Consider the following 25062-nt stretch of genomic DNA (forward strand, 5'->3'; position numbering starts at 1 on the left):
CACTTTGGGTTAGAACGAGAGAGTTCGCGGGCTCGGGGTTAGACATTGGTGTCAGGTTTAGGGGTTAGAGGAGACATTGGGTGAGGGTCAGGGGGTCGAGAAATGGATTTGTGGGTCAGGATCAAAAGCCGGAATGATGACCATCACGGGTGGGAACTCAGACGGTGGGCTGAAGCTGTGGGGATGGTATAAATCCGCGGTTAAGTGTACGGACTAAGTCGCTTATAAGTACCCTACCTTATTAAAGTCCAGTTCAGACATTGTTGGTCACCCCGTGCCATTATAAGTGTCAACGTTCATCCCACAACTTCCCACCACCTGAAAACTCAATTTCCCTGTACAAGAATACGGAATACGCCATATGGGTTTCGAGGTATGAGACGTTGGGATAGGTCAGGATAGGGCAATCAGGATTCGGTGCGGCGGGGATCGATGCAGGTTTATGGTTAGCGGTAGAACAAGACGAACAAATGGGCTCGTTGCTTCTAGCGGTGGCCAGCCATTGATACGCACAACAGCGGCGGCGTTGTGTGGCTTTCAGGGCCGTGAACTTAGCCTCTAGTCACCAAACCCCATCCCATTGACATGCTGCCTCTGACGTGTCATTGGGAGGTTTAGGTAAACGGGCAGAATGAGTAAGGCGTTGCCAAGGAATGCCAGAAACCAGTTTCGCAACCGAATGAATGAGATGTGCGAGATTTTAAAAGCCGGTCAAACACCCGGCGGGGTTTGGAGTTGCCGCAGCATATGCACGCGTATGCTGAACTTATTTCGCACCGTACGTGGCCAACTGTGCTAATCGGCGCGCGGATCTCATCATACCGGGTCACTCCAAATGCATGTTTTTAATGTACGCTCTAATTCCGTTGGGAAGCCTTCATCCAGCAGTGGATTAACACCCGGCGGCATGAGTTCAAATCCTGGCTGGGGGTTGGTGAAAGTGTAAATAAGTATAACCCGTAAAAACAAAGTTTTTCACTATAAATCCTTTATATGCATTGCAGCGAACTTAATATAAAGGATTTAAAAATATATTCGCCTGTGGAGGACGCGGGGATCGATCCCGCGACCTTTGGCATGGGAAGCGAGGGTGCTACCAACTGCGCTACTCCGCCACGGCCTGTGGAGGGGTTACGCTCTGGGCTCTTACACTCTGACGTTCAGCCAAAGCCATGAATTAGTTATATTTGAATATATGTAAAATACATTTTTTTTTGCCTAAAAAGTGTAAAATTTAGGGAATTTTTTTTCACGAACAATAATTGTCTGGCACAACGAGTCTGTGTGGAAAATGTCAGCTCGATTGGATCACGGGAAGTGGGTTAAAAAACGACCGAAAGATTTGCACGGTCCTAAGCAAGCAAGCAAGCAAGTGAACTTAATATAAAGGATTTAAAAATAGTACTACTTTGTGGGGAAAGTAAACCGTCTTCTTGGTTCTTTCGGTAAAGTCACGTAGAATGACTCTGTCTCCTCGACAGACCTTTTCTCCACCTGAGGACGGCTGCTTGCGTAGTGGCCGAAACGTCGTGAGAATTATTTTATTATGTTTTATTTTTATTATTTTATTATTTCCATTCTACGTGACTTTACAGAAAGAACCAATAAGATGAATCCCTGCAGTCACGAAAGCTTTAAATCGAAAGTAAACTGGTTGTTCTTTGGATAGACTGGCCCCCGCCATAGCAATGTGGCATTTCCACCACTGGCTCAGGGCTGTAAACAGGGCATGAGCATTGCACTGCCGCAACAATCATTTGAGCAAGAAATCACTTTTATTTTTGTATTTACATTTTAGTGCAATATTCTTACCCTGTTGAATATTATATCTTTTCCGTTTGTCTTTTCATAACTGGTTGGCTCAAGGTATTCCTGTTTATGCCAAAGGACTCTGAACTGTTGCCTTGTGTGTGTGTGCCTCTTGAGAAAATCTGCAGAGATGTACTGTTGGCTAAAATTATTCTCAAGGAAGAATGGGCAGTTGATTTAGCGGCTAATTTTTAAACGGATGTTGTGTTCTCGCGTTCACAGGAGGCTTTGCATTCGTCTATGAAGCTCAGGATGTCGGCAATGGCAAAGAGTATGCCCTCAAGGTGCACCCAAACTTGTATTCAGTTCAATCATAATCATTGTTTTTTTCTTAAAGGCTTTTTCCAAAAATCCTCTCCCCTCCTCGTATCGTGAGTGTGCGATCGGTGTCGTGCCCCAGAACATGTTTAGAAATCATTTTGAACCAAATTTTTATTCCGTCATAATTTTACCTGAAATCTACAGTGCAATTAGATTTTTGTAAAACGCTTCAGCATGACCGCGCCTAAAGATACGAATACATCAAAATAGATGTGCTCTTGTTGAAATTGTGTGATTTCCCGATTGTGCAATCGGCGGCGTCTTGATGAGACGCATAATTCGTTTGGAATTCTAGCGCGGCGGTGCAAACCCTCCGTGTTAGAAAATGTGGCACGGTCGTCAATAACACTGCAGTCGTAAATGGGAAAAAAATATTCAATGAACCTTTTGGGCTGTGGTTCTTTTTCAGAGCATAAACCGTGTTAGAGAACGGCCCTGGTAAACAGATAAGAGCTGTTAATTAAATACATCTGAAATACTTCTGGAGATACTTGCACATTTGAAGCATTACAGAATCTATTCGAGTGCGTCACTTTTCCCGACTAGGTTTTGTTCGTATGTTCTTTTTACACGCTTTTATTTAACTCACCTCTGTCTGTTGTTGTTGTTGTTGTCCATTGTTGTATCCTCAAATCTTGTAACTAAATTTTTACCCACTTCCCAATATGGTATCGACTGCAAACTTGGTATACTTATGTCATACTGATGACAATACTATATTCTATCATTAAAAAAAACATTTTAAACATTATTTTTTATATGTTATGTTTCGGCTTGGCTCTAATTGTCCACGGTAATCTGACGTTGGCTGTAATTGGCAAGCTTCGGGGCCACTTCCTGGAGTCGTGGAGTTCTTCCATTACTAGTACGGTACATTTAATTAAAGCGAGATAAAAAAAGTTTTTTTAAATGTTACTTATACTGTGCCATCGCACTCTTGGCCACCACGTGGTTAATCCCTTGCTCGAGTTTACTGACGCTCATTTTGATCACTGGCGGTCACTCTTGTAAATCATAATACTCTGGCCTCTTTTGAGTTGTCACCTCGGTTGAACAGGATAAACGTAGCTTGCCTTGCCTCTGTTTTGAATGGATGTCTGCACATTGCAGAGGCTGCTGTCAGATGAAGAGGAGAGGAGCAAGGCTATCATTCAGGAGGTGCACCTGATGGTATCCTTGGCTGGCTATCACCGACGGTTTTGAGGTTAGAGTGGTCCAGTGTGCTCAGGATAAGTTCAGATGTCAGTGCCAAATTCCAACAGCTTATCATCTGCACTGCACTAATGGATGGGGGGGTGGTGTGGGGTACAGGGAGGTCATTGGTGCCCTAAATTAGACTTTTAATTCGCAATACTTCGGGACCCAGTTTCATCACGGGTGCTGCCCAGAGTCGAACGGAGGATCTCTCAGGAGGTTCTGGCTCAATGCTCTTGACACTGAATCGGTTATCTGAGCACCCCGCAACCACCGCTACTGCGAGTTTGGTTTGCCACGACCGGTGCCTGCCTGAAAAAGTGTAAAATGTAGAGGTTTTTGCTCGTTTCTTACAGAACGTCATTGTGAAATTCGAAGTGGCGATTTGGCAGATGAAACTGGCGTTCACCTTCACAGTGGAGGAATGGAGTCTCGTATCTGTACCCTCGTGTGTTTTCAAAGTGCTTCCTGAATACAAGTGCAGAGTTCACATTCAATTGACACGTTAAAAGCCAAAGCCAATTTACCACTCGTTGAAGTGAAAGTAATTTACATTCCAGCATCTCTGCCTTCATGGTCTCTTGGAGTTTCGTTTTTTATTTGACATTTCATGAGATGAAGTGTCCATTCAGATTTCTCTCAGAGCAGTGCATCCTTTCCTTATCTAGATGTGTATGTAGCGCCTTTATTGAACGTGCTACATGCCAGCGACCTCTGAGATTCCTTCAAGTGACCTAAGGTCTACTCACAGTCGGGAGCAGAACCTTCCCACCCACTCTGCATTTTGAGAGTAATATCCATCCCATGACAGGTAAACCGATAATCGTTGAATTCTTGGGAGAGTTGGAATCAATCCAAATTAAGTACACAACCAAATTTAATGTCAAGGTTGTTTCTTCTGCGGTCTCTTTTGACTGGACCAGAGCCATCAATTTGAGACCCCATTGAATCGTAACTCGGTCTGAGCGAGACTGTGGGTCTCTGCCTGACTTTGGGTCTCTATGCAAGTCTAAAACGAAACTATTTTTATTTTACCAGGTAAGGCCCACTCAGCTAAATATCTCTTTTTCAGAAGCGATCTGGCCACAAATGATAGCTCAATGAAATGGCTTATCGCGTGGAAATTTATAGCAGCCAAATACTCTTAAACGCATGTTTTAAATGTGGAGTGAAAACCCGGAGGTTCCGGAGATAAATCCACGCCACCACGGGGAGAACATGCAAACTCCAAATATACAGCTGTCAGGGTCGGGATCGAACCCATGACCTCCTGTACACCTGGCGAGTTAGTTAACATCTCGCCATTGTGGGGCGCCACGATTCATTGGCGACTAGGCTGAGGCCATCAACCCGTGACACTTGAGAACCTGGTTTAATCGCAGGCAGCTTGCCCTGATCTGAACCCAGCGTCTCAACGGTGCTGGCTCATTGCTCTGACCTCCGAGCCACCCGGTCACCTCAGCCCTCCCCTTGTACTTTCAAAAAGCACAGCGATTAAAATTGCGGGTGCCTCGTGTTCACAGTAGACACAAGATGCGTTAAGTGGCATATCCTGTTCTTGAGCCTCTTGGCTGATCAATAGCCCGAACTGCTGCACTGCAAACTGTCCATTTAATGATCAGTATTCATTGAAATATGTAACAAAGCCTTATAGACTGAGTTCGGTTATACTCTGTAACCTCGAAATAACACGAGCGGGATATACCGTGTCCCGCATGTAACGGAGTTTGTGCTGGGAGGGGCAGTTGAGGACCCTATAAGTTGAAAAAATAATAAACTTGCGCTGACGAAACTCGCTGGAGTGAGCGGAAAAGCAGTGCCGGCTTGTTGCCAGCTGCGTCTCCAGGCCACGCGGCAACGTCGCGCGCCAGTGCAGCCCCCCAGCTCTACGCTGCAGAAGTACCGACCGTCATGTTAGATTCCGCGCTCCTGAATTGGCTCGTGATGTTTCGGTGCTTTTAGCAGGTGTTTTGTCGCCTCTGTTTCGTATTGCTTTTAATACTTGTATGATTGGAAGATGAGCAATATCAATAACATTTCAAGCTGCGTGTGGGCTACATTTGGTGTAAATCATAAAACTGAAATACCTTGGCACACCACCCCTGGATCAGACCGGAAATTCGATGATGCTGTGTAAGCATGTTAAACTGACAAAGCATTATATTCTTAGGTTTTTTCGGTAAAGTCACGTAGGTAAAAAAATTTAAATTAATAAAAGTAAAATAAATAAAAAATATTTTACTTTTATTAATTTACATTTTTTACCTACGTGACTTTCCCGAAAAAACCTAAGAATATGAATCCTTGCAGTCACGAAAGCTTCAAATCTAGAATGACGAAGCATTAAACCAACCGCGTGTTCTTGTCATAACGTCACACGGCATTGTGCAGTTTGTCTGATTATCCTGTTCATGCCGTGGCCACGGTTGTACTGAAATGTGTGGAACTGCTGATGCCATCAAGAGTGGCACTTAACTTGCCGCGCACCCAGAAAAAAGTGTCCGGGCATCCAAACATTGTGCAGTTCAGCTCGGCAGCCTCCATCAGCAAAGAGGAGTCCGACACGGGCAGAGCTGAGTTCCTCATCCTCACCGAGCTTTGTAAAGGTCCGTCGCCGATGCACAATTCACGCGTCGCCTCGCCGAGTCTCAAGACACTTTCTCAGGAGGGTCCTGCCAAGTTTCCGCAGTCGGGGGACGATGTGGATGCTGCTGCTGCGTAATCTCAATGGAGTCATTTGCAGCGATGATTACTTTGACCAATGGAAGTTAGTTTATATGGTTTTTTTTTGTAGCCTTCAGAGGAAACCGGAGAACCTTTAGGAAACCTATCCGGTATAGGGGAATAATTTACAAGCTCCACACGTTCACACACTCGTACATGCGCGCACACACCCTGCAGAACAGCGGTGGGGGCGGCTGGGATTGGCTGGTGGGTGAACACACAAACTCCAGACAGAAATGCGCTCGAGTCGGGGGAAACGGATTGTCGCCACCGCGCCGGCCTGTCCCCGTGCTGCTGCTGCGGTGCCGTTGCAGTGGCACACACGAGCGCGCACGTGCCGCTTCGCAGGTCAGCTCTCGGACGGGCTGAAGCGCGTCGAGCTGCGGGGCCCCGTGCCCTGCAACACGATCATCAAGGTGTTCTACCAGGCGTGCCGCGCCGTGCAGCACCTCCACCGCCTCAAGCCGCCTGTCATCCACCGAGACCTCAAGGTGCGTTCGCGCGGACGGTGACCGACGACGTCGGCTCTGGACTCCGGGTTTCTCTGTTGTTTATAAACAAACAAAAACCGGTCTGTAAATGTATCGCAGTTCTTTTATCGGCATCGTGAGATGAGTCGATTCGGGTCTGTCTCGCTACGCTCTCCCCCCTGTCCAGTGTGGCCCGTCAACTTAGTCGCAAAATCAGGTCAGAGGGGGTCGGGAGGCGGGGAGTTCAGAGAGCTAACGTGTGGTACCTCTGAGATCCAGGGTGTGTGAATCCCGCTTGTAAGTCACCTGTGTTTAAACGAGGTTCTCAAATTTTATCGGATGGCAGCAGTCTCGTCGCCAATGACTGAACGAAAAAAGCCTTACATTTCACTTGTTAATATACAACAAAACATCCAATTGCAATGTGATGAACGGTTTTTACCCAAAAACAAATATGGACCATAGCTTTAGCAATGAAAATCTACGCTTCCGCTTACCACAAAGTCAAACATCCCCGTGTAGCCTTTAACAGACTGTTGGGGCATGTTTTGTTTGTGCAGTCAAAAAACCCTGATCATATTCCATTTCTTCTGTTCTTAATTTGTCACGGTTCTTTCTCTGAGAATGATGATGTCTGTTTGGCTGTCATGTGATGGGCATCACTCTCAGTGGCATGGCAGGTGGCAAAGTTGCAGTCTTGTACTGTGTGGACCGCAAGTTATTTGTAGGGCTCTCAGGTAGCTCTGTAATCTGCTTCCACGGGCCATTCTCCAACACGAAGGGTTGCACGTGTCTGTGAGCGATCCAAGTGGATTCTTCACCTCTTCAAATCACAATCTCATTCTGTTTTTGAACCGAACGGCTCAACTACCTAGAATTGAATTTGCGTTGGCCGTGCCAAATCGTCGTCGCCGTGACCGATCGTCGTAGCGTCGCATTCAAGATGTCGCGGCGCTGTCCTCTGCAGGTGGAGAACCTGCTGCTGAGCTCGCAGGGCAACGTGAAGCTGTGCGACTTTGGCAGCGCCACGACCGTGTGCCACTACCCGGACTACAGCTGGTCGGCGCAGAAGCGCGCCGAGGTGGAGGAGGAGGTGGGTTACCCCGACGCGCCCCCGCCAACAAAATACGACGAATACACAAGAATGTTACCGCTCTGTGCAGTTGCCGTGACTCCGGCTTCTCCCCCCGACATCAGTGTGGATGTGAATACAGGTAGTCCTCGACTTACGATGGAGATGCGTTACGACGACCCCATCGTAAGTCGAAAATATCGTAAGTCGAAGATGGCCTATAGCCTACACAGGAGTCTTAAAGAATGGTGATAATTTAGCAAAACAGAGCAATTTACACTACCGTACTGTATAAACTATATACTGTATGTATTAATTAAAATACTGTATTGCACAGTAAAATGTAAAGTAAAAAAAACAAGGTAAGTTCTTAGCCTACCTATATGAACTGCAATTTAAAGAAAGTCTTTTTCAGGAAACAATCCTATCTGCTATAAAAACTTTTAACATGCATTGAACGTATCGTATCGTGGTAACCCGAAAATAAAATCGCTAAAGCTACGTATCATACATGCATTGAACGTATCGCAACGTATCGTATTGTACTGTGCTCACCAAGATTCTGTCCGTCTGCATACTTGAACGATGTTAGGTTGTTGATGGCTACATTAACTTAGTTGTCGGAAGAGGAGGATGACGATGATGAAGTACAGTATCGTACCTCGTACGCTGCTGCGTTTGCCTGCCGCACGAAATGTAAAATATTTTGTCGTATCGCTATCGCCATCGTAAGATCGAAATATCGTAAGTCAGACCATCGTAACGCGTGTATTCCTGTCTAGATCATGAGGAACACCACTCCCATGTACCGGACTCCGGAGATGCTCGATCTGTATTCGAATCTTCCCATCACAGAGAAGCAGGACATCTGGGTGAGTTGCGCGACGTGACGCCTCTTCACGTACTCGTGTGTCCACGTCAAAGTTTTGCGATAACTGCGTCGGCAGCAGCGCATCGACCCGTAGACTCGCATAGAGATCCACAGATTCATGTAGAAACCCCTAGACTCGCACAGAGACACACAGCCTCACGGAGAGATGCAGGCTCACAGACACACAGCTTGCACAGAGACCTATAGAATCATATATAAATCAATAGGTAGATTTCGGCCTATGTATTTACGTAAAAACCCGCACTCACTTAGAGCTCCATGGATTTACGTAGACTCACATTGCAATTCATAGATTTACATAAAAAACCATAGATTTACATCGAGACCCGCACACTCGCATACAGCTCATGTCTGTGTAGCACAAACACAAATTCCAACACAAACTCAACACTGCTGTGAAGAAGGACCATCGTCCGAAACGTCGCCTACTTACTGCCTCTGTCTGTTCCCCTTTGGGGGCAGTGTTCGTGATGAGCGCGAGTTTCCTTGTTTTACTGCTGGCTTGTAGCCACCCTCCCTCTCTCCCCACCCTTCCTGTTTACGCGTGGCTGGGTATTTACTTGTGCGGCACGATGCACCAACGATTGCGCTTTGCGCAAGCAGCCATTCCCGACGCGCTCTGGAATTAAACCCTGAAGCTTTTATCCTCCATGTTGGCGGTCAACAGCGTTTCTTGGTGAACGCATACGCTTATAAATCGTCCTTATATGTATTTGTTGTACATGCAAATGTTTTTTACGCAGACGAGTCTTCCTGCGATGAGGTTACCGCGTGCAATCGTTGCTTGGTCTTGTGGAACTGGTGTGTGTGTGCGCTGGTATTTTGTACCATCAGGCACTCCACCCCCACAACTCCCAATCGGTGATGGGGCAGTTGTGGAGAGAGTGGAGAGTTTCCCATACCTGTGCTCATGACCGGCTCCGGTTTAACAGCGGAGGTCTCACTCCGAATCAGTCGAGCGGCATTTTCTTTTCATCGGTTGTGTCAAGCTGTGTGGAAGCTACCTGGTCTGTCGTTCCACACAAAGCTTCAGGTCTTCTCGGCCACAGTCATTCCCTCCCTTCTCTACGCTTGCGAAACGTGGACCCCCCTAATGGAACATCTCCGCCGGTTAGAAACATTTAGGCTGGCCTGCCTACGATCCATCCTGGGTTTAACCAGGCTGGATTGTGTGAGGAGCTCACAAATCCTCGAAAGATCTGGACAAAGTCCCATCGGTGAGCTCTTCCAGCAGGCAAGGCTGCGTTGGCTGGGCCATGTAGCCCGCATGCCCAATCACCGCATGCCCAAACAGCTTTTGTTCGGCCTGATTGAGGGGACTAAACGGGCGCGGTACGGGCTAGAGAAGAGATGGAGTGATGTGGTACAGGAGGATGTGGAGCTGAGTGGACTTGCCGCCGACTAGTACCAGCGGTGTCAAGATCGGCCTCTGTGGAGGAGGCTCGTGAAGGACGCTACTGGGCAGTTGGAGGCAGTCGCCCTCCAGCAACAATGGAGGGCGGAGGAGCGATGCTCACAACAACGAGCGGAGCGCTGAGTGGCTAAAGCACAGCAAGTTGGCACAGTAGGGGGCACAGGTGGTGCATCAGCCAATCATCTCAGTCAGTCGACCCGTGGCACCTGCTGGGTCTGCCCCGTGACCTCGTGCCAGCGGGCGTTCGACACTTCACGTGGCCTCAAGGTGCACATGGCCTGGCACAAGCGTCGTGGTGGCGAATAGCGGGTATCGGTGTGTGCCTCACCGTGTCCCACTCAGCTTCTGTTTAACTGTTCCGAGGGAATTGTTGCTGCATATTGTAGGGTATATATACGTGTGTGTGTGTGTGTGTGCATATAGTGTAGTGGTTAGCCCGCTGCGCTACAAACCCGACCTCTTAAGGCTATACATGGGAGCTTTGTCTTTGTATAAACATTGGTGGAGGTGTAAGTGGAGAAGTTGCAGGATGAAACCTATTCTTCCTACAGCACACATACGCGCACAAACACAAATATTCCCCCGTAGAGCCTTAACAGACTGTGTTGGGGCAAGTACTGTTAGCGAGCAGCACCTATGAAGGCCAACACGGCACACGAGGTGGTGGGTGGCCTTCGCCACACCCAGCTGCCTTTGTCTCCCTTCTGGCGATGTTTGCACATCACACCAGGTACTCATTTGAGGCAGAGTCGACTTAGGGGAGGCTCAGGAGTGGTTCAGATTATCGTCACTGGTGTTGGCCATGAGCGGGAATGGACCTCGGGTCACCGGGTTCATAGCGTAGCGCGCTAACCCCTGCACCACCACTGCCACCGATCCAATAACAATACCAGCCATTCGCCACCAAGTGACGGTGACATCACCATGGCGCCTGTGCCAAGCCAGGTGCACTTTGAGGCCACTTGAAATGTAGAATGCTTGCTGACAGGGAGTCACGGGACAGACCCAGGTCTGACTGGTAGATGCACCAGCTGTACCCCCCCTACTGTGCCAACTTGCTACATTTTAGGAACCACTGCCACAAAGACAGACAATCACAATTCTGCATATACCAAATGTGCACACTGAAATGAAAAGGCCTGGGTTCGATTGAAAAAATAATATTTCCCTTTTTTTGTCCCACTCAAGACCAGGACACGTATATTCATGTCCTGTCCAGAGGTCATTTGAAGGGATCTCAGATTTAGCTCCGCGATGTCCGCTTCCGTGGGCCGCTGTCTTAACACAAAGGGTCGCATTTCCGAATGGATCCTATCGTCTCACGACGTCATTTGTTTCGTGTCCATCAAGCCAACTTGGAACAATGGCGACCGTTTGCGACGGGGGCCGCGGGCCCACAGCACGGTCAGCATCGGCTCATGTAACTTTCACCTGAAGGCTCTCAGACACATACGTCCTCTCATCTCTACTGAAATTGCCAACACATTGGCATGTTGCATAGTTGGGTCTCGCCTTGACTATTGCAGCTCCGTCCTAGTCCGGACCTCCGCTGACAACCTAAAGAAACTTCAAAGACTACAAAACAACCTCCTGGCACGCGTCGTCATTGGCCACACTCATCCCCGTCTCGACTCACTAGCTTGTCTCCGTGCTCTCAACTGGCTCCCCATCGCCAGTAGGGTCACATACAAGACCGCCTGCCTCTGCCACAATGCCTTCATATCCGCCTGCCCGCCGTACCTTTCTTCATTATTGACAACTTGCAGCTCAGCACACGGCAGATGCCTGCGCAGCGCGACTCACGACCTCCTCTTGATACCAAGTTCCAGGATGGTCACGTCTATGCGCCGCTTCTCGGTGGCAGCCCCAACAGTCTGGAACGACGTCCCTCTGCACATTGGCAGCATCACCTCAATCGCCTCCTTCAAGAGAGACTTAAAAACTCACCTCTATAACCGTGCTTTCGAGCGACTCTGAGCTTGGCTCCGCGCCTCTGAGTTGCGGCCACTACGTCCGCAAATTTGCACGCGTTATAAATTTAACTATTATCATTACTACTATGATTATTTTACATCGTCAGCCGTGCGTGGCTTCTCCCGTGGGAGGAGAGTGGGCGAGAGCGAGGAGGCTTCGTCTGCTCCTCTCGCCGCACACTCGGGCGGGGTTCGGGGCCGGGCCGAGAGGCACCCAACTCGCCGATTTCGCTCTGCGGCGACGACGCCGACGGCACGGTCAGGATAAAACAAAAAACAAGTATAACCCGTAAAAACAAAGTTTTTCACTATAAATACTTTATATGCGTGGCGGCTAGAGTCTTCTCGTCCTCTGGCTTGAGATGGCTGCCACCTATGGGTCAGATGATTGCATTGCACCATTAAGCAATTGGTAATTAAATATAATATTTTTGTCCTAAAAAGTGTAAAATTTTGGAAAAAAAATTTCACGAACATTAATTGTCTCGCACAACGAGTCTGTGTGGAAAATGTCACCTCGATTGGATCACGGGAAGTGGGTTAAAAAACGACCCAAAGATTTGCACGGTCGTAAGCAAGCAAGCGAATTTAATATAAAGGATTTAATAAATGGGGGGAAAAGACAATGGATGATGTATTCAACTACTAAGGCTTGACTGGAAACTCAATGCATCAAAGAGTTGACATTTGCATGCTGATTATTGCACGCTCGGTCACTGCAATATACAACGTGTTACAATGCATTGGTTCGCAGATTTTGGTGGGTTTCTAAGCTCCATAATAACGTGCATTGGATAATGCGTGGAAGAATGGACTATTTACAATTCGTGCGAACAGATATGCCAATGCAGCGTGGAGGATAATGGAGTGAAGGAAACTATGCAGTTGAGACGGAACATTTTAGAAACGGCAGATGAGAAGGCGAACGCGAGAAAATAGAAGAATTGTTCCTTTAAAATCAGTCGTGATGCTCAATGTTTGACAAGTCATCAAAGCATTGGTGTGTTTGGAGGGTGAATCATTACATGCCAAAAATAAAACGAATGATTCCAATCATTCTCATTCGGATGGATGAATGCGCCCCCATGCCGTGTCAGTTGGTGGGGGTGTGTTGACCATATTTCACCACTTTGGTCAAGGTTGGTTGTTGATGGGGGAGGCAGGAACAGTTCTGACATCATTTGCCACTGGCCGGGAATTTGACTGGTCGCTGGGCTCATAGCGCAGCATGCGAACCACCATGCGCCATTATTCCACCCACTGACATGACACCAGTACAGGAGGTTGGTGCACGTTCTTAAACTCTTACAAACCCGATAATTAATTGTGCAACGCCCGGGCGTCTGGCACGGGCTCCGTCCTAATTAGCAATCGAACGCGTTTCCTGCTCAGCCATGCGATCGGATCACATGATCTGCCGCTGCCCTGTGACCCCCCTCTGTGGGTGTGGCCGGGATTAAATCCTTGAGACAAAGGTCGCACCGCGTCTGCCGGTTGGCCCCGGCGCGAATAAAAATGCCTCTCGCGTAGCGGAGGGCGGCGGCGGCGTTGCCAGCAGCAGCAGCAGCGGCAGCCCTTGGAAGCGTTGCGTATTTTTATCACGTACCGGCGTGAGAAAGGCGCCCGGCCCTGCCCCCCGTTCGCACGGTGAGCGAAGCGTCGGCGGGTGGAAATCCGTCGCGACAACAACCGACGGACACTGCGGCTGCGCGCACCGCCGTGATGCCAACGGCAGTCCTGCGGCTGTAGCCGCTCGCCGGGGGTTTTCGTTCTCGGCTCGTCGCTCGCCGCCCCCCCCCCCTCCCCACCCCGGCGAACGGTCAAAGCGCGTTGCGAAATCTGCCTCGATTACGGTGAACGGTTTGTAACATGCGCGCGATGTTGTGTGTCGAGCGCGAGCCCAATAGCTCTGTGCTGCTGTCAGCGGTTAAGATGAATGTCGGTTACTGTATGGTGGTGCTGTGCGTCGCTTGGCTTCGGCATTGCGGCACTTTGTGCTTTGCAGTCATTATAAGTTGAGAATTTTGTTGTGCTTCACGCTTGGTGGTTAATCTTTAGGTTGCTTCGCTCTCAACGATGAACGCTTATCTATCCTTTACACCCTCGGGCTGTGATTCTGAATAGTTATTAAGGGCATATTGTTATCCCTTAGAGACTCTGACATCCATTGTGCCTATGTCACATTGACACATGTGATTCACCCCACGTATAAAGATTCTAAATGGCTATTTAAATGAGCATTGTAGTAAAAAATTGCATTCATTTACATGTAATGCAAATGTTTCGATTTGCTAGGTCACTGCTCTCTGAACCGGGCTGCCCGAGTTCGATTCCCGGCCATGTCTAACATCGGTGCTGTACCACCTTCCTTTGCCAATCCACAATAACCATTGTTGTGAAGTATGGTAAAAAAAGCATTTGTGATGTGTGGTAGAGAGTTTTTCATACGGCATTAGACCAATAAAGGGCTGGAAATGAAACGCAAACTACCGTAATGCCCATATGCCTTGAGGCTAATGGTATGGCTGAGACAGAACGATAGTGACGGTACAAACAAGACAAAATTTAAATCCACTCTTAAGTCAAATTATAACTTCACATTGTACCGATCCGTTGAACCACCGGGGGTACACGTACAGCCTTTGGTTAATCCGCTGCTGGATGATGTCCTCCCCGCGCCGCGTGGGTCGTCGTCGTTATCTGACTGTACTTCACGCCCAGCAGAGTGGGCTGGTGAAGGAAGGGAGAATTTTGATTCGGTACAGTGCATCAACAAACATGGCTGCACTGCCCTCTGTTGTCCACCACGCAGCCCAGCAGCAGCTGGTACCAGCAGGTGGCTTGATGCATGACGCCTAACCCATCCAAGCACTCTGCAGGCTTAACCCTGCTTAGCTTCCGAGATGTAACCAGGTCGGGCGCATCGCCCGGTGATTCGATTGCAGCATCCGGCACCGAGGTGCTCGGCCCAAAAGATGAACGGCGATCGACCTGCCGCCTGGGTTGCCTCGTCGGTAGCGGGGCAACCGCCTTCGTCCCTGCGTCCGCCAGAGGTCGCAACCGGGTACCCGATACACGTACCCTACCCGATACCCGGCTACCCGTACCCGGCCGGGTACGGGTAGCCGTTTGCGATCCTGGTGTGGCCGGGTACGGGTAAGCCGTGAGTCACTGGTGAGTAGCCGTTTGTCACTCATTTCGGGTAGGGTACGGGTCGGGAACGGTGCCCGGCCGGGTACGGGTACCCATTTGCGACCCTGGTGCGACCGGGTACGGGTACGGGTAAGGAATCAAAACCCGTTTGCGACCTCTGGCGTCCGCGTTTGGTTTCTCGTCACCGCTGAATGCCGCACGCCCCCCCCCCCCCCCCCCCCCCCCCCCCCCCCACTTGCCGTGCAGGCGCTGGGCTGCGTCCTCTACTTGCTCTGCTTCCAGGAGCATCCGTTTGAGGACGGAGCAAAGCTGCGGATCATCAACGGCAACTTCAGCATCCCGCCGGGCGACACGCGCTACGCCGCCCTGCACCCGCTCATCCGTACGCTCTCACGCCGCCACTCAGGAGGCCGCGTGTGGCCGATGTGGAAAGAGAATACTTTGATATTTTTCGATTTAAAGCTTTCGTGACTGCAGGGATTCATCTTCTTGGTTCTTTCGGTAAAGTCACGCAGAAGGGAAATAATAAAATAATAAAAATTAAACCTAATAAAATAATTCTCACGACGTTTCGGCCACAACGCAAGCAGCCGTCCTCAGGTGAAGAACAGGTCTGTCGGAAAGACAGCGTCTGAATGAACACCACCAGGCTTGGCAGCGTATATTTAAGCTGGGTTGGAGCGGGGAGAGCGCCTTGGTGGTGTGTCATTCAGACGCTGTCTTTTCGACAGACCTGTTCTTCACCTGAGGACGGCTGCTTGCGTTGTGGCCGAAACGTCGTGAGAATTATTTTATTATGTTTTAATTTGATTATTTCCCTTCTACGTGACTTTACCGAAAGAACCAAGAAGACTTTGATATTTTTTATCTGGAGGGGACAGCTGTGCTAAGTAGGCGGGATTTGCCTGCTTAATTTGCTTTGTTTCTTATTTTCTCCACGACGCTCACGATTGTTGAGTTACGCGTCGTGTCATTTTGCATCGAACTCGGACCCATCTATAACAGAATAGCGTCCGCGCCTGTAAACATTGGGCAGTTCACCGGTATTGACTCAACCAAGCCTGATTGCTAATGAGACGCTGTACGTCGAAATCGGTTTCAGAGTTTGCTTGCTTTGAACCGACGCTGCTGAAATGATGCTCTCCCAGAACGCCGCACGGCTGATGAGAGGTTTTTACCCTTTCATCTGGTACAAAAACTGACACCTTTATACAGAGTAGAGGAATGAATATGTTCGCCATCGGCAGCTCACACTTGGAGATTGAGGTGCAGCGGTTAGCGCGTACCCCTCCATGAACCCAGCGACCTACACGTCAACGTCTCCCGTGTGTGAAACCTGCTACGTGCATCAGGAAATAGCAAGTCGGGATGATGTAGTTCGAGCAAGACTTGCTGTCGTTCCGCAGGGCTGGGTGAGCCAAGGTTGAACGCAGCATGGTTTATTGACGCGGCTATATTTGCGTGACCAGCGTTCGACGATTCCCAACTCTGGCGTCCAAAGCGAGCGACATCTGAACCGTTCCTGGACCATCTTCTGTCCCCAACTTCACCGACCTGTCCCTTTACAGTGTGGTGAAGTACGGCACAACCACATCCACGACTCTAGACAGCACGGGTAGCCCTTTGTCCGCCAGTGTGTGGACAACAGCCCTGTAGGATTGTCGTGCCGTGACGTGGCCCAGTGATGGCACCTTCACCCCCGCCTTGTTGCAGAGGTTTGCGGATGGAATTGGACAGGCCACCCCGGTTATTACTACGGATGCATTGACCATAGAATAAGCGCCAGTCTGCTTCACAGTGGACGTGAAAGATCCCCCAGCAGCCACTCGCTGTCGTCTTCATCATTGTTCCTAAACCAAGACCCCGGGCACACTGGCACGCATGTCTACACTCTCTCTCTCTCAAGGCTCTATGCTGAAGGTGCACCCAGATGAACGGCCAGGAATAGCGGAGGTCATCGCTCAGCTGCAGGAGATCGCCACTGCGCGTGCCGTCAACCCCAAGCTGCCAATCACAGAGGTGAGTGACTGCCGCCCCCACCGTCAAACCCAAACGCCCGGCGCGGTCTCTAAACGCGCACCGATGCATCGACTTAGCGGCGCCGCAGCGGCCAATGGAAGCGCAGCTCTCACCGTGTCACTGAACCGGACGGAGGTGGCGGAGGTGGCGCAGGTGGCGGAGGTGGGGGCCAGCTGACGTGGGGGGGGGGGGGGGGGGGGCAGCGAGAGGTGGACGTTGTGTCGGCCAGGGCAGGAGAGGTGGAAGATCGCCACGTCGGCACAGGCCCAAAGGTCTAAAACGTCGAGCGGCCAGCAACGAATAGCACCGTCAAGAGTTGTAATAGATGAGAGTCTAAGACACGCGTGTTGAATTGAGCAAGGTCATTTTTATAAGAAAGAAACAATGGAACGAGGGAATTCCAAAGTGGAAAAGTGCGAATGGAAGCAGCAAAAAGAGAAGTGTCGGGGTGATCGAGTGGCTGGATGAGTGTAGTGAGGGAGCAGACGATGTGAGCGAGTGGGTTGATGGGTGAGTCAGTGAGTCGGTGAGTTGTTGTGACCTGCAGTGTGGTGGTAGAACACAGTGTGGTGGATGAGACGACAGTCAGTCTGGTAGAGACCGACTGTGTCGTCGAATCGGTGTGTAAAGCTTGCGGGAACAGTATCCATTGCAGTAGCGATAGTAGCCCGATACGGAGGCGTCTGCCCATGCAGCACTCTCATTACACGTGATGCAAGGGAATCCTCCGACCGAGTATCGGTTGGATTGCTCGACTAATCAGCCGGTAACCCTAATTGTTGGGCCGGAGGTTCAGAGAAACGTCTCCGTTCACCTTGACAAACAAACTCGCACGAGCCATCGAAGATACGTTAAGGAGTTACAGCCTGGGAAGGTCCTCTCAACTTGGTCTCCATTGCTTCTGTCGGAGCAGCTCGTCGCAACATCAGGGAATCACTCGGTTCGGGCACGGCCCCGAACCCCCGTCTCTCTCCGCTTTTCGTCCTTCCTGAAACTCTCCCCGACTAACCCTAACCCCGACCAATCCGCTTCGTTCATCCCAACGGGGTGAGCCCCTCGTTTGCATTTAGTTTTCCCCGCGTACTTTCAAATTTACCCTGTTGACCAATCCGATTTAAACGGTTGTCCACCTTCAAATCCGGTTGTGTGGCCCCACACCGGCTTTCCCCGGCGACAAGCTCCTAGCCAATGAGGGTCGAGCGCGCTGTTTGATCTCGCAAGCCGTTTGAGCCGGCGAGCGTTTGTGTATTTATTTATTTTTACGGTTCCCCTCTCAGCGTCCCTTGCAGCTACGTAGAGAATAGCCGCCAGGACAGCGCGTAATGACTTTGATGCTCCCTGCAGTTTAGCACAAACACTGATTCAAGATCCGAATGGCTCACAGGGCTATACCTAATAAATAAACCTGAACTTGAACTGGCGGCGTGTCTGTTAGCTGCCGTGTCGTTTGGTTCTGAGAGCACGGTGGAACAGCTCGCGTTTCCAGGGCAAGGCTGCCGTTTGCGGAGTGTGCGTGCACGCGCGTGCGTGCATTTGTGGTTGTGTTGGCACGTGGGTGTATGTGCGTGCGTGCGTGTGTCTATACGTGGGTGTACGTGTCCTTTCTGCGGTAGTGTAGCGGTTAGCGCGCTGCGCTATGAACCCGGCGACTCGGGTTCGATTCCCGCTCACGGTCGACACCGGTGACGATTATTTGAACCGGTACTGGGCCTCCCCGAGGTCGACTCGGCCTCAAATGAGTAGCTGGTGCGGTGTGTAAACATCGCCACTGGAGAGACAAAGGCGGTCTGGCGCGGTGCTGGCCACCCACTCCCTCGTGTACCGTTCTGGCCTTCATAGGTGCTCGCTAACAGAACTTGCCCCGACAGTCTGTTCAGGCTATACGGGGGATTTTTGTCTTTGTACGCGTCCTTTCTGCTCTGGGCTGCACGCTGAGTTTGGCATAAATATCAAGGTGATGTCATCGCTACATAGTGTTGAACGACTGTTGTGTGTGTGGGTGTGTGTTATTGTGTGTCATTGTGCTTGCGTGCCATTGTGTGGGGAGCTGTAGTGTAGCAGTTAGCGGCACTCCGTTACGGACCGAGTTGCGACTCCCAGCCATGTCTAACAAAAGTGGCGAGTGCTATCTGAACCTGTCCAGGGCCTCCCCTATGTCGACTCAGCCTTGCACGAGTACCAGATGTGGTGGGTAACGGCAAAACTGGGGAGACCAAAGGGAGAGGTAGCAGAGTGCGTGGAGAGCAGTAGAGAGAGGTGAGATGGGAGAGTGCGTGGAGGGGAGTAGTGAGATGAGAGAGGAGATGGAGGAGAGTTTGTGGAGGAGTAGAGCGAGATGAGAGGCAGGCAGGGCCAGGCCAGTCTCTGGAGGATGTGGAAGGCATTTAGTGCGATCACATTTGTACGTTCACTTCTGCGTGTGCTTCCTCAGTTGTTTGACGGAGGAGGCTCCCTGGGCATTGGCATTTCCCCGTCTGTCACCGCTAATTTCCAGCCTGCACCCGAAAACCGCATGGAGCCACACGGTTCGTATCAAAACACGGCACGCGGGGGCGCGGGGACATGGGGACATGCCTGGGCACGGCGCACGCGGGGACACGGCACACGTGCTCGACCCAACTTTGGTCGTTAAAATGTCCCACCTTGTGGGTAAGTCAACAGCGGCTGTCCTTATGAGTGGACTCGCCTGTGCTTATCGGAATGTGGAATTTCCACCACCGGCTCTGCAGGGTTGGAAATGGGAGATGGACCACGCCAATGGCTCAATGCTCATTTGAGCAAGAAATCACTTTTGACTTTGTTCATTTTTACAAGTCATCGTCATCATCAGCAATGGTCAATCCGCCGCTGGATGAAGGCTTCCCCAAGCCGCCGACGCGACACCTCTTGCGTCCGCAGCGACGTGATGGCGAATGTTTTTTCGTAACTCGCGACGCCATCCTGCCCGCAGGCCTCACGAGCTCGGAGGGCGACCCTCAGCAGGTCGGCGGGCTGCTGGACATCATGAAGGGCGGCGCAGGCCGTCTCTTCAGCAACATCAAGGACACGTCCTCAAAGGTCATCCAGTCGGTCACCAGGTATGCGCCCCCCCCCCCACCATGGTGGTGAGATGTTAACTACCTCGCCTGGTATGGAAGAGGTCGTGGATTCGATCCCGACCCTGAACGCTGCTGTATATTTGGAGTTTGCGTGTTCTCTCTCTCTCTCTCTCCACGTGGTCACGTGGATTTTTATCTGGGTTCTCCGGTTTTCCCCTCTGCGTTTAGAATCGACATCACACGTTTAGAGTATTTGACTACTATACATTTCCACGTGATGTTAAGTCACTTCGTTGAGCTATAACTTCTGAAAAAGAGTTACATAGCTCAGTGGGCTTTTCCTGGTACAATAAAAATAGTTTAGTTTACGTGTCCGCCGTGGCCCCGTACTTTAGCCCGCGCGTTGCCCCCCACCCCCTCACCGCGTGCCCCCCACGTGCCCGAACAGATGTTATGCCGGCGTCACGATTATTGCGTGGCGAGGTAGGGCTGGCTCGTTGGGCGTGCCACGTTGGAATGCGCTGTCCGCGTGGAATGAGCATTCCAAAGACCCTGGCAAAAAAACACCGCCGCAATCTCGGGAGCGTTTATTTTGCGCCGGTTTTGGTAGTTAAAAAAACACATCGTCAACCATGGTCAATCCACTGCCGGACGATGGCCTTGCCAAGCCACCACCGCCACCTCTCACTATCCCGCCATGTAACGATGCAGCGGGTTTGAATGTTTGATGCGCGTAACGAGCGGGTAGGGGTGACGTGCGCAGCCTCGCCAGCCCGTGGGTTTCTGAGTTGTCAATCTCAAATGCCGGCGACGACGGCGGCGTCTGTATTGGATTGGTTGGCGCTGCAGAGCGCGCAGGGTGAAAGGTGGGGGGAGAGATCAGGTGCGTGAGCGATTGCCTCTAAAATCTAGCCAGAGCCGTGGACTGAAGTTAAACACATGTCCAATGAAACGTACAGAAATGAGAACATTGAGAAATTAAGTGAAATGATAGGAGCGTGTTGCAGTGGACAGCGCAGTTAAATGGCCGAGTGAGCGGCTCGCAATCAGAAGGTTGCCAGTTCAAATTCCAGTTAGGAGGGATTGACTCAGCCTATCATTCCTCCGGGGGTCGATAAAATGAGTACTGCATTTCGGGGAAAGTCAACAGTGGTTATTCTACGGATAGACTGCCCCCGACATAGGTTTATGGAATTCCCACCCCTGGTTCCGCCACCATTGCCTCTCTAAAGCAAGGGTCGGCACAAGTGACTCGCACGGCGGTGATGGTGGCGCCGGTGTGTCGCTCGCAGCTCCGTGCAGAGACCTCCTCTCTCTTTCCCCGCCGCACCGATCGCTCGGTGCGCACCCTCGTCGGCGTGCAGTGGCGTTCACTCCCTCGCCGTCACGAGACGATTCGTCACGATTTTCGGTTTCGGACAGTTGCCTCCCATGTTTGCTTTCGAACCTTCCCCACCCCCCCACTCACACTTTCAATGCACTCCAGACCCCCTTTGCTCGTTAATGAATTATAATTAACTTAAAGCGGTGATTTAAATTCACCAATTTGGTTGTCCGAATTCGTTGCTTTAGAGTCAACCTCCGATCGGCGAGCTGCTGACCTGGATTGTCGATTTTTAACGATATTGGTTTTACGCCCTTTTCGTGGTGCCCCGTTCGAAGTGGGGGCTGGTGGGGGGGGTGGTTGTCGTGGTCATGCATGCACATTTGTCTGTGTGCCACTAGGTGGCGACATATCACTTGATTTGCATTTTGCATTGATCGTTTTGTTGCGTGTTTTTTGTTATTTATGCTTCTGCAATCGACTTTAACACCCTGCTTGGTTGCTTTCACCTGTGAATAACCATGTCCATCTCGCCGATTACGTGCTCCTGCCACCCTCAGCACCAGGTAAATCCCATTGCCTCTTCGCATGATTTTAACTTTTTATTTGCGCTTAACATCAGCTTCTGTGTACGCGTAATGCCTTCGCTTGTCATCTCGGCTTTTGACCACCGTGCGCCATCGGTCACCCGCCTCCTGTTAAAGTTCCGCTGTGATGAACGTGTGAAAAAATGGGGAGCTAAGGTGCTGGCAATGCCAACTTTTTGCAGCACCCTGACCACGCCACTCACTAAAGGCCTACCAAATATCGGGGAGGAGGCTCAACCAGTGACACATGATGCCAGAAGAACAGGCTTTACCCTTTGCGGAAAGAACGCAGGCGTTAAGACTTTCAAACACCAAATAGACACCCATCGCAAGGCATCGGGGACACGTGGTCTAGCTGGCACCCACTCCCACCCTCAGACCCGCCTACTTTTACATAGCCCCACCCACGACTCGCGTTACTCCGACTGCCCAAGTGGAGACAAAATCCTGATACCGGGACGGACCTTTTGAAACCACCGGGACTCTCCGGCCAATCCAAGATGTATTTGCAGCCTCAGGCTCCCTTCCTCTCCTTATCCCTGGCCGCCAGCTTCTCCGAGCGAGAGAACCTCGTGGGCGGAGGAGGTGGAGGCCGAGGAGGTGGCCGGAGGTCTCGCGAATGCGGCAGATTTGCCGCTACAGTCGAGACTCGGCGATAGGGAGGGGGCTCGCTTTGGGGGCTTTGCTTGGAGGGACCCCTGTAAGGGGGCTCACCTGGGGGCTTTGCTTGGTGGGACCCCTGGGAAGAGGGCTCGCTTGGGTGCTTGGGGTTGGTGCCGGAGGGTCGGAGCTTGGAGTAGAAGGGCGCTGACCTGACTGTACGCAGGTTTTGCGGTAACGCTGAGGTGCCTCAACTGCCGTATGCACACGGTGCCGCTCCTTGCCGAGCCGCGGGTCGGTGCGGGTTGGCGAAGGCGGGGAGCGCACACGTGGAAGCGCAATGAATTCCCTTCGACGATAGACGTTGCTGCACCGCTCTCTCTGCTGCTCACAGCGTAGCACCGCAGCCGCCTAGAACGCCTGTTGTAGGCCGCTGCAACACTTATTGTAGTACCCTGCACATCCAATTCGCACCCCGCACCTCCGATTAGCACGGTCGGCTACATACGGTAGTGCGAATGGAGTTCAACGTACGTACACACACACCTGTTGTGATCCGCACAGTTTGGGGAGGCCCTCATCCAGCAGTGGATTGACGCGAAGGCTCTACACGTGTTGTATACATTACCCAGTGTAGCATTTGTCAATTCAATTCTATTTGTGTCCTCATGAAAGTTGTGCGGCCACGTGATTGTTACGTGCAATTTAGCTTGTAAACCGGATTGTATTTGCAGCTGAAGGCAGAGAGGCGGCACGGTGGCACAGTGGCAACACTTGTGCCTCAAAGCAAGAAGGGCCTCGGTTCCATTACCAACTCGGGCACCTTTCCACGTGGAGATTCTAAGTTCTCCCCCAGTTCTGTATCGCTTTCCTGTGGGTTCTGCGATTTCCTCCCATAGCTGCCAAACATAAAACATTCAGTGTAACTAGTCTAGGCCAAATGCCGTAATGCATAAAATAAATACCTGCAATTTACTCAATAGGAGGGCACCCTCTTGAAAACTAGTCTTGAGACTCGGTGATGCTTTCCTGGGTAGACAAGCGTAGTAATTACAGTAAGATGAGCAATGCTTCAGCGCTGTCCAGTTGTAGCTGGACAGCTTGTTAGTGAACCAAAACCCCGAAGACAAACTCTACATTTGAACACTTTCCGATTAAGGTTGAAACCGTAATGCATTCGCTCTCTCCGTGCGTCTGCTCGATCGCTCCCGTCCGTCTGTCCGCATCAGGATGGGGGTCACGGTAACTCTCTTACAGATGACCCAATATGAACGGCACTTGAGCGTCAAGTTGTGTCGCTATTAAGGAACTCGCCCGAGAGGGCTAGGGTGGTTGCCCTAGCCCAGGGGTCGGCAACCTACGGCTCTGGAGCCGCATGCGGCTCTTTACGGGCTGCTTCTTGACGATGAGTACGTATACTCAGATGCATTGCGGCTCTTGAAATACTGAATTTTGTACCGAATTGGAAAGAAATGGCTCTTCTTGTTATTTTGGTTGCCGACCCCTGCCCTCGCCCTCCCTTGGCAGCGCTGCTTTCGGAGCCGTACTGTCTCGCCGCGGCCTATGAACAGGCTCCTGACGGCCTCCTTTGTATTTGGATTATCTGCAGTGCTTCCGATGATTGATTTGGTGAAGTGTGGAGGGCCAATGGGCCGATTCACTTAAAAAAAAATCACTTTGGAGGCACTGACTGTAAGTTGATGGTTGTGTTTTGTTTGGTGGCGCTTCATAGCGCACGGAGCGCAGTGCTCTAACAAAATGTGGTCATCGTTTCAGTTACACGAAGGGAGACCTGGACATCTCGTACATCACGACGCGGGTAGCAGGTGAGTGCGGCCTTGAGTCCGTGGACCAGTGCATCGACATTCACTTGCGAGACGTGCATTTCGCAACCTCTTTCTCTCTCGAGACGCGACCAATCGCTGCTGGGATATTTAAGAGGCGTTCTACTTGCGCATCGTATTTCAACCAATTAAAACAATGATTTTCACAGGAATCGTTTATCCACCTCCCTTGATGAGAGCAAAAATGCTCGTTAAATTCCGCGGCGTCGGGACATACTGAGACGAATCGAATTGTTCATCCTCGCTCGGATAGTGGTGGTGCATTTAGTATCGTTTGTATATGGCTTGCGGTGGTGTGGGTGACAATGGGGAGGCTGCTGGTGATGGTCTTTCTAACAGTGCGGTGTGAGGGTACGGTGAGCGTGTGTATCGGTTAGCACACTGCGCTAAAACCCCGGCGACCCGAGTTCGATTCCCGCTCACGGCCAACACCAGTGAGGATTATCTGAACCGGTCCTGGGCCTCCCCCAGGTCGACTCAGTCTCAAATTGGTACCTGGTGTGGTGTGTAAGCATCAGCATTGGGGGAGACAAAGGCGGCCAGGTGTAGTGTTGGCCACACGCCCCCTCGTGTGCCGTGCCGGCCTTCATAGGTGCTACTCGCTTACAGCCCTAGCTGTCCGTTAATT

At 50.8% G+C, this 25062-nt stretch overlaps 1 protein-coding gene across 2 annotated transcripts in view; it reads left to right on the forward strand.

Moving 5' to 3' along the window:
• LOC133350085 (cyclin-G-associated kinase-like) overlaps positions 1 to 25062 on the forward strand; it is a 66229-nt gene that overhangs the window by 2764 nt on the left and 38403 nt on the right. Inside the window, exons 2-12 of one of the 2 annotated variants that reach the window (XM_061564089.1) lie at positions 2032 to 2093; positions 3241 to 3300; positions 5816 to 5930; positions 6397 to 6539; positions 7486 to 7611; positions 8373 to 8462; positions 15269 to 15404; positions 16929 to 17041; positions 19473 to 19566; positions 19992 to 20118; positions 24367 to 24416. In XM_061564089.1, coding sequence (XP_061420073.1) covers positions 2032 to 2093; positions 3241 to 3300; positions 5816 to 5930; positions 6397 to 6539; positions 7486 to 7611; positions 8373 to 8462; positions 15269 to 15404; positions 16929 to 17041; positions 19473 to 19566; positions 19992 to 20118; positions 24367 to 24416 — 1116 coding nt within the window. The remainder of the gene's footprint in view (positions 1 to 2031; positions 2094 to 3240; positions 3301 to 5815; positions 5931 to 6396; positions 6540 to 7485; positions 7612 to 8372; positions 8463 to 15268; positions 15405 to 16928; positions 17042 to 19472; positions 19567 to 19991; positions 20119 to 24366; positions 24417 to 25062) is intronic. The other variant, XM_061564098.1, reaches the window with a different exon arrangement.

Source organism: Lethenteron reissneri, chromosome 4 (genome assembly GCF_015708825.2).
Source record: "Lethenteron reissneri isolate LAM-NWPU_2019-01 chromosome 4, ASM1570882v1, whole genome shotgun sequence".
In the NCBI taxonomy this organism is placed as follows: Eukaryota; Metazoa; Chordata; class Hyperoartia; order Petromyzontiformes; family Petromyzontidae; genus Lethenteron; species Lethenteron reissneri.